Source organism: Sapajus apella, unplaced genomic scaffold (genome assembly GCF_009761245.1).
Source record: "Sapajus apella isolate SASKATOON/1434 unplaced genomic scaffold, GSC_monkey_1.0 scaffold84, whole genome shotgun sequence".
In the NCBI taxonomy this organism is placed as follows: Eukaryota; Metazoa; Chordata; class Mammalia; order Primates; family Cebidae; genus Sapajus; species Sapajus apella.
In genome coordinates this window covers 8,945,307-8,955,477 of record NW_022437024.1, presented here as the reverse complement: position 1 = coordinate 8,955,477, position 10,171 = coordinate 8,945,307, and the positions used below count along the sequence as shown (strand labels likewise).

The 10,171-nt window shown below is 33.5% G+C and overlaps 1 protein-coding gene across 6 annotated transcripts in view; it reads right to left on the bottom strand.

The window, feature by feature from the left end:
* Nucleotides 1-1,199: 1,199 nt before the first annotated feature.
* The window catches only part of PDE3A (phosphodiesterase 3A), a 325,385-nt gene continuing 316,413 nt past the window's right edge, over nucleotides 1,200-10,171 (bottom strand). For 4 of the 6 annotated variants that reach the window (XM_032253814.1, XM_032253815.1, XM_032253817.1 and 1 more), the window contains exon 16: nucleotides 8,630-9,084. In XM_032253814.1, the coding sequence (XP_032109705.1) occupies nucleotides 8,840-9,084 (245 nt within the window). In that variant the 3' untranslated portion in view covers nucleotides 8,630-8,839. Of the gene's footprint in view, nucleotides 9,085-10,171 lie in introns of all 6 variants that reach the window. The other 2 variants (XM_032253811.1, XM_032253810.1) reach the window with 2 other exon arrangements.

The window sequence follows — 10,171 nt, the reverse complement described above, 5'->3', positions numbered from 1 at the left end:
ATAGTTGGAAGAGAGTGAGAGAGAGTGTGTGTGTTTGTGTGTGTGTGTGTGTGTGTGTGTGTGTGTGTGTGTATGTGCATGCACTAGAGAGGGTAGTTTCAGGCCAGAGCAAAGGGGGATTTGAAAACACCAGTCTTAGGAGTTGGGATTTGATATCATAAGTAATGGAGAAATAATAGGTGTAAGATTGAAGAATCGATTCCTTAGGGAACCACAGGTAGAAATGTAACTGTTGATTTTCTAGGACTCTAAAGCTGAATGCCAGAAATGTGGGTATTTTGGCTTTGGTGTTATTTGATTAAAGAAAGGACACAACTTAGTTGCAGAAAGTTGGATAATTAAATGTGGCTGCGAATTCATTAGTGATCGTGAGAAAGATGTGCCCGTGAGAAAATAAGCCCAACAAGGTCCCTTGGAGATTGTAGGAAGGCCAAGAGATGTCTGTCTCACCACAGAATAGGTTAGGTACCACACCACTCTATTTGCATATAAGAGGAAAGGATGCCTTCAGAGGACTGGAGGATGTGGATTATACAAATACTACATAAATCATAATATCACAGAATTATTTTTATATTATACATTATCTTCACATCATAACATCAACATCATCTATGACATAATTTCAATAATTTTGAGTATATATTTACTGCAATATATATATTTACATATATAAAACCAAGAGGCACTTCCAGTAATTCTGGCAAAAAGGGAGCATCAACATAGCATCTAAGCTAAAAAATAAATACAATTTATCTATTATTTTTTTCTGTACAGATTCTACCTTTTACAAAACATTTCTCAGCTGCTAAGTCAGTCACTTAACAGTGCTTGTGATGGGCTGATACTGTTGCTACGTCTATTAAATGGAAGGTGCAGGTGAAAGGAGAATATTTATTTCAATTGCAAAATGATGACTTAAGTTCAAAAGCCTCGCTCTTGTTTTCCTAGAAGTTGAAAAATTTGGCAACGTTATTAGTTAATAAGCATATTCAGGTCTGGCCAGAGTGGTAAGAATTAATTGTTAAAAACTGTAATGTACAAATGACATCACTACAGTGTCACTTTGGTTGGCAGTTATTTGAAAATATTGCTTTTTAGGAACAGCAAATTCAGTCAATTAAATACTCTCTGGTTTACAAATATCCTTCAAGGTCAAATTTTGGGGCCATGTTAATTAGAACTTGCCAATGCCAGGCTTCTTTTTTTCTTTTCTTTGTTTTCTGTCAGGAAGAGGTAATGACTGGTCAGAACAACTGCCCACAGAAATCCAAGCACATTTTAATGCAAAAATTCAAATCAAATTATTCAAACCAACCAAAACCCAAAACACTCTAAATTCAGATTAAAGTTCCTTTAGTCACATATTCTAATATAGAAAGCTAGGGAGAATCTCATTTTTATTATTTTGCATTGAGAGTCAGAATATCCATAAAAGCACCAATTTTCATTTTGTGATTTGCATGATAGAAATCTTAAGGAAGAAATATCATGGGGTGGTGATATTTATTTCCAGTGCTTATCAACTAACAGATTGTCCTTACTGGAACAAAACGGTATGCATTCTTCTGTGAGAATATATTAAGATATAAACTGACAGTCATAAGTGAAAAAAAAAACACCAGTTAAGCAAATATAATATGCTAAAATTCCCATGCAAATATTTTACAGAGTATAAAAAATTTAGTGATTTCTTTTAAGCTGATGGACAAATATATATTAAGTAAAGCCATTAAAACCTCACAAGTGACATATAGATGTTAGAATTAGTATTTAAAGTTAGCAATACTATAATACTAAATTATGAATAGTTAAAATGAAATCTCTAATGTAAGATGGAGTTTTTGACCCATAATCAGTTGGGAATTTTAAAAGGGACAGGAAAACTGCTATCAACCAACACTTTATATACACAAAGCACTATTTATTGAAGTAGATATACTTCAAACAACTGTTTTTAATTTCACATTGAACATCTGAGTATTTTACCTTTTTTAGGGAGTAAAATTACTAGAAAGAAAATCTTGCTCTTCAAAAGTTATTCAAGTAGCAGTTTTCAAGCTAATTCAAGGGCTAATTCACATTTGGAAACATGTCTAAATGTTCTTTGTCACAAAAGAAGTCAAGGTTGAACAGTAGATCCACAGGTCATTTCACTCCAGAGAAACTAAGTTGGTGTGTATCAAAGATGGAGGGGTGTCCTGGGATGCCCTGCAAGTTTTATGTAGTGTTCACTCCCAATCCACAGCTCTTGCTTTTTTATGCTTCTCAGTTCCATAGGCTTTACAATGAAACCAGCCTTGGGGAACTAGAACTTAAGTTGAAGGCCATTCTTTCTACTATGGCAGAGGAGAATTTCTGGTTATTTTTTGGTTACTAATATTGAGTAAGGGAAGTATAATTGAAGAGAAGCCATGCTTTCCTCTGATAGGTTTGGCTTTGTTTCTTCTTCATCTTTTTTTTTTTTTTAAAGTAGTAACTAAAACTACCCAAGCAGCCAATTTTTTTGATATTATAAACAGCCTAACACAATGATGTTTTTATAGAAAGCCAATATTTGAACAACCTTACATCATTCAAATTGTATTTTGTAAGATTGAAAGGCTTTTAGTTTCTAACCTAGTATTATTTACATCAAAAACTTTTCAAAAAGTTAGAGCATAACTGTTAAGATATAGGATATTGTTCATTTTCTCAGTGGAGAGTACATGGTTCAGCTGACAGCCTAGTGGGTGTTTGGAATTTCATCTGGTTTTTGTTTTGAAACAGGAAAGGAAAAATATCCTGCTGTTATTTGTTTAATTTGAAATAGGAACTTTCAATGACACTGAAATATTAGTTAAACCATTAAGGCTTACAAAGTTTTGTTATTACTTTTTTATTAATGAATTTGAAATTCTAACCTATCTGATCATGCTGGGCAGATTAATGCAGTGAGTGTGGTTTATTGACTGGTCAGTGTTTCATCTGTGAAAGTCAAGATGAATTAAGGTTTAATTTTTCTTAGTAAGAATGGTAAATATTTGGCCTTTTGTGTTAGAATTTAGTAAAATAAAATATACATTAATAGAACATTTATTTTATAGTAACACAAAACATAATAAATTGCTGAATACTATACTCTTTTGTCTTAAGGAAAACTCAGAAGAGCTCAAACTATAATTTGTACCAAGTTAAATTGACATTAATTTTTATCTAGTGTATTTGAACCCTTCTTTCATAAAACATTTTTCCCCATGAGGCATGGAGAATATTAGAAAAAGAATTAAATATTCTTTCTAGTTTTTTGTTATATGTTACTAGGCATGATTATATCAAAATATTCAGCCTCTGATTATATGAAAATAATCAGTATAGTTCTGATTATATGAAAATATTCAGTACCATGGAATGTCATTTTGTGGGTTTCATTTTAATTGAAAAATTAAAAAAAAAGCTTTGCTTCCAGAAAATAAATCAAATTTAAACATTCTTGAGAATACTTACCTATGATGATTTATTATTACTCTTTGAAGCATTTTTGGTTGCATTGAATTATTTGCATAATTAAAGAACCACTTCTTAATGTGAAGCAATGAGAAAATCACTGCTTCATTGTTGGAACATAAACATGTTCAGCTTTTTTTTATTTGTAAGGAGAAGGCTTTTCTTCTGTGCTCCACAGCTTTTCAAGCAAGCAGAAACCCAGTGATACCAATGTGTGTCAAGTAATCAACCTTAAAAACATATGGAGAAAAACTAGCTGTCATTGGAAAGAAAATGTGGATTCCTTTTAGAACCTTAAACATATGTCAAAAGCCAATTTTGTTTTCCATTTATACATAATTCTATATACTGTATTTTGCGGTCTTACCTACACTAAAATAATTTATACTAGATCAGTATTTTTGAATCAACAGATGAACATTGAGTTCCACCATGTAAAGAAAGCCTTAATATTCAGTGTCATGTCTTCAAACATATTTTGCAAAAAAAATGTTTGTTTTATTTCCACCATTTGTTAGCCTGCTGTTAGAATGATTTGCTAGTGGAAACACAAAGATCAATTCAAGTTAGGTAAAAGCACCATGAGGTAAGATAAAAGCAACATTTATTTTAACAAATACAGTGTGTAGGCAATAGCACACATTGCCTAACATCCTTGGTGCATAACATAGACTGAAAAACATGTTACTGTTCTCTGAGCATGGTTCATTGGTGTGAACCATGTGAACATACAATTACGTTTGCAAGTCTCAATTTAAGTCATATATAGTTTTTAGTTTAACTCATTGTTTGCAGTGTAATTCATTCCCAATAAGAATTTGAATATCTTCCAGATGAACAAATTGATGTGTGAATATAGGACCTAAAACTGATATATTTCTTAATAAGAAAAATTTAATTTTGGAATATTCTTTACCTAAAATTGCTGATTTCTTAATCTTAAAATTGAATTTTGTTGAACATTTAAAAAATGAACTGACAATATCAGCAAATTCATACTTTAAAGACATAGATCACCTAGGATAATGTCATAAAATGTGTTGCAGCTGGTTCAATCAATGAAATAAACTCAGTTTGGTTTCAAAGTACATAAATATTTTAGCTTTAAATTATCTGGAATTGAGCTACTGGCATTTGAATTTTTATTAATATTTCTTCCACACATATTAGCTAATAATCTCTAAAAGAAGGGGAATCTTGTTGGTTTTTACTAGGTTATGAAAGTTCATAGAACTTTGTTTTATTGGAGTGAGTGTTCTACCAGTTTGAGAGGCAGTTTATTTGCAAATAGCATATAGTCAGGAAAGGCATTAAACTGGAATCAGGGTGAGGACAAACCCTTACTGAGGTTTCCATCGTTATTTTAGGAGTGCTATAAATGATGAGGACAGTGGAGAGCCCCATACTGACATGGAAGCACCAAGAATATCTCCCACAGCAGAATATAAATGATTTTTAGATTATTCACTTCTCATTAATCAGGATTTGATAATCACACACTTAGTTCACTTTTATAAATTAATAATTTCAAACTTTAGACTTTATTTATAATGATAATTTTTATAATTTTATTACTTAGAAAATAATTTATATTTTTCCATCATTTAAACAAAGAGTAGGCCTGAGTCTCATGCCTTCTGCACAGCTTTTACCTTCAAAGAAAGTTCTCTGGGTAAGACAGGCAGGGAGTATGGTGAAATTGCAAATTAACAGTCTACATACATCTAATATTAACAGTCTATAAGATATTCCTTTTCTTTAGTTTTAGGATTGCAATGGTAAGATTTGTTCAGCTATTCAACCAAAAGGGAATAGTTAGAATCAGGTATTCTATTTTTAGGAAGTGAATACTTTCTTGAACAAAATAAGAGAAAATTTCTTCACTTGTCAGATGAAGACTAATATAGCTATATCCCTGTACAGAGCTACTGTCTTCATCTTTTACTGAGAGCAAAACCAGGTCTTACATAAATGGCAAAACAAACAAAAATTACAGCTAACAAAAGTAAAAGTAGTGCTTTTACCAAGGAAACCAATATTTTAAAGGTTTAGCTATATAACTGGAAAGATGTTCATTAGCATGCTGAAAATAACACTGATGACACTCAGAATATACCTGGTCTTTTACTTAACAGAGAACCATGCCATCTAGGTAACTGGTTCCAACTTTTCCTATCATTGATTTTATGGTTGTCTAAACAATTATCTTTTTCCCTAGGTGGGCTAAGAAATTCCTTCATTTGAAAGACCTGAGTTTTATCTAATGGCACCTATAAATAGGCTCATATAAAATTGTAGTAAATTGCAACAAATACATTGGCACCACAGGAAGTAAGCTCTGGAGTTGGATGTGAACATAATAATATTGCTGTCACCAAAAAAGGGGGAAAACCCTATTACCAGAAAATGTCCCTTAGCATCCTATGAGATGTACTGGGTGTGTATGAAAGTCATGTACTTGGAGGATCTTCATCCCTTTATTTATCCCAATTGACTTCTAGCTGTAATAGCAATTTATTTTTAAAGAAAAATGTATCAATCATCCTGGATTGATGAACACAATTCTAAAATAAAGAAATTCTGATTGCTTTTGCCACTATTATTCCTATTATTTCCTGTACCTTAAAACAAAACAAACAAAACCTGGCAGTTTGCTGAGACTTCCACCATAGTAGCCAAGCTGGTCCCCTACTTGGACTATACAGCTTTGATGAAACTGCCAGTAGACTATGATGAACTTCCAACTGTCCTGCCAGTCCACTCACTCCAAACATAGCTTTTTGTTTAATTAATATTTACGTTAAAGATGGACAACATTTGGAAAATGGGAAAATATTGGCTTTGTTAAGTAATTACATTCAAGGGGCATGAGAAGATAAATGCTTTTTTCCCCTTCTCTTAATTGCAAGGTAAGAATAGTTAAATTAACTGGCAAAATTTGACTCCCAGTAATTTTTGCAAAGAGAGAGACACAGGCAAAGCTAAGAAAATGAAAACAATTTAGTAAGCTCTAAATAATGAAGACCTGGTGTTAACTCAGAAATATACTGAAATATATTCTAAGTATTTAGGTAGAGTCTGCATCCGCTTGATCCTTTTTATATTTTCCTACTTATTGGAGAATTTGCCTTGAAACTATGTTTATTTTTTATTGTATTACATTTGCCTTATTTTTTAATGCCATGAATTACTGTAAAATAATGCTTTAAAAGGGAGAGTATAATATCCATTTATGAGAAACTAAGTAATTTTAATGTAAACAATCCTTTCTACTACTTCAGATAAAACAAAAACTAGATATCACAATCAAGGTTTACTTAGAAGCTAAGATTGTTTAGATAATGAGCAGGTTTGTATATAGTACTAAAGGAAGAATCATAACCAAACAGTGTTAGAAAGAAATGGACACCAACTATAAAAATTTGATATTGGTTAATAGTCCTTCATCTGGGAGACATGGACCCAGCATTCATTCAGTTGGTAAAAGTTACTAGTGAAAAAAATTCTTTGCAGCATTCTCATTTAATTGGCAAAAAAATAACTATATCAGATTATCATTTAAATTAGAATAGGTATATGATTGGCTGTCCATCGACCTCCATGCAAATGAATCATCATTCCTTTACTGGGCTTGGAAATAATGACAATGTATAAAAAATGGTGATTAAAATATAACTTTATAAAAATGTTTCCCTTTTCCTTTTTTTTTTTTTAAAAAAAAAATTTACTATCTACAAAAACAAAAAAAATCTTTATATTTACATCAAGATAACTATCATGACATATATAATAATATGAAATAAAATATTGAAAGTGAGTATCAACTTTTTAAATAGAGGTTTGGCTCACAGCATAAACAAGTGTAGATAAACAAACCAAAACAAAACAAAACAAAAAGACTTTCAATAATAACCTGATCCTCAAACAATCTCTCTCTAGTCTCCCCTGCCAGAAGAAGCATGACTGACAATGGGCCAGGTTGCAGATGGAAGCTACCCCAACAAACAGCATGTGGAATACCACAACAGGGGCTGTCAGTGGGACCTTCACCCCTGAAAGCCAAACTACAGCCAAACTGTAAGTTGCCAAGAATCAGGCTTTTCCTATGTCTACACAAAAACCCTAGGTTGAAATAGTCTCCTTCATCTCTTGCTACATAACCCAGAGTGGTTTTTCTGTTTCCTTTTCTTTTTCTACCACACATTTTGCAGCAAATTAAGAAGACACAGGAGATCGTGCTGAAGTATAATTTCCTAAGCCTTCTCTGGCATCATTTAGAATTCTAACCTTATTAAAAGACCTGACTCCAGCTCTTTCCTAGGTGTTTATAAAAAATGTCATCATCTCCTTAAATGGTGCTTTGATCTTAGTTGAGTGACATCCATACTCATAGACAGTTCCTATACATTCATTAGGCAAGTGGACTGGAAAATGCCTCAATCTTCCAGGTTTGAGGCTGGTGATAGAGCTCCTTCAAGTGGTGCATAGCAGTAATGTAATACCAAACAAACATGTGGCCCTCTCACCAAGCCCTTGAGTGCCCTCCATCTGCAAAAGCTCCTTTATTGAAGGAAATGGAGGAGGGCATTTGGAATGGCTGCCTCCCAGAGACACTCCAGAGTGAACTTCCTTGTTTGTTCACATGTATTCAGTAATTTGCTACAGCTATTCTATGAATTACTGAAACCACAAAAATCTCTTTACATATGCACACACATGCACGCAAGCACCCTTTCACACTGTTCCCTTCGACACACACACACACACACACACACACACACACACACACACACACACAGTGTTGGCAGGATGTATCAGAATTCAAATAATGCTCTGGAACTTTCATCCCTCAGTACTAAGAGCAAAAGCTGCTTAGTTGGTAACCTACATTTCCTGCACGGTTTCCTTGCTAAGCCACACCATCTCCTTTGTGATTTGGTTTCCTTTATGATTTATTATATCACAGTGACCACTATATATCTTAATATAAATGTTACTAAATTGTGGAGCCAGCAATTCTGGCCTTCAGTGTGTATGTGTGTGCGTGCATGTGTGTGAATATGTTTTACATGTATATGTGGGAGCTTATATACACACACACATATGTATTATTTCCTCCTTAAAAAATCCTTAGAAGCTGGTGTTGCAATGTGAAAGCTTCTTTGAGAAAAAGTTTTTAACAATGTACCTCACTGTAAAAATATACACACACAAAATGCGAAGAATCCCAAAATGCAATAGCCATTTGCCATCTTCTCAAATTTCTACAGTGTTGTGTCTAAATGTTGTGCTGGCTTGAAGAGAGTCTTTGACAAGTCAGTCTGTCTGGAAACACAGCCCACTCTATCCATTGTCACTGGTTTGGCTTTGGGGTTGGTATCTCCTCCCCTCTTGGTTTCCCTTTCTCTCCTTCTTCTTCTTCCTTGATAGCCTGGATCTGTTCTGAAGAGTGTGGCTGAGGGGTCTGACCCAGGGATTGATTTTCTATGTCTGCCAACCGCTGCTCCTCTTCAATGACATTCTTCCACATCTTGTGGTTCTGTAAGAGGTGCTGAGTTATTTGGCAGTAGACTTTTCTCCTTTTGAAAGTCTTTTTTTCTAAAAAAAAAAAAAAAAAAAAAAACCAAATTAGACTACTTAGTTGTGTGCTGAGCACATGAAAGTTATCTCTTTTCAGATTATTAAGAGGAGTTAATCCATAACACTGGCTTGTATATTATTATTATACAGTTTTGGGGAATGGGGAAAAAAGAGGAAGATGGCAATAATCATTAAAATATCACTGAGAAATAACTCTGGACAGTATTTAATATTTGGCAATGTCCAGCTTAAGATTCTGCTTGTATCTGGGTATTGTTTCCATTACATTCAGGCTCTCAAAACTTTCCACATAGATAATTGAAATAACTTCTTGTTATGTCTGCCTCTGTCAATTTAATTCACAAACATCTACAAGATTGATATACTTAAAGATAGTTTTGATATTCCTCATCTGCTTTATGTGGACTAAAAAATTAGTTATTTCAAAGTACTCCCATAAGCTTGCAGAGGACCTCATTTGTATTCTTTCCCTTCTGTATACTGGCCTTTAGCTACACTTAACTACTCTGCTTTTCTTGTTTTTAAAAAAATCTACACTAAAGCCATATCTTCAGGCTGGTACTTCCTATCCTTCTGAAATGCTCTTTGAAACCACTGAGAGTATATATCCATTCATTTTTTGAAGACTCCATCAGATTTCACTGAATTTTTCTAAGAAATGAACTCTTTCTTCTAAATTCCCATGTTACTCCATGTGTACATTCTAGCATACTGTATATACTGTTCCTGTTTTTATTTTTTTTTTCTTTCTCTTCTCCTTATTATCTCTTCTTCTGTTAACTGTGCATCCAAAATCATTTAGGGGAAACTTTCCCCCCTTCCTTCAATTATGTGGTTCCAGAAAAAGTTGTTAAATTCTACTTCCTCACTTATATCCTGTCTACAAAATTGTATCAGAGTGGCCCATGGGTGTGTGCATGACCCACGTCAGGCCAGAGTTCTTCCCTGGGATAGTTCCCAGTAGCACAGTATGAATGTGGGTTTGAGAGGTGTAATTGGAGATCCTTTCTCCTTTGTTTATGCATCTGGAATAAAGTGAACTTACGGCTGGCTATCATTTCAGCCTGATGAAGAAAGCAAGGCT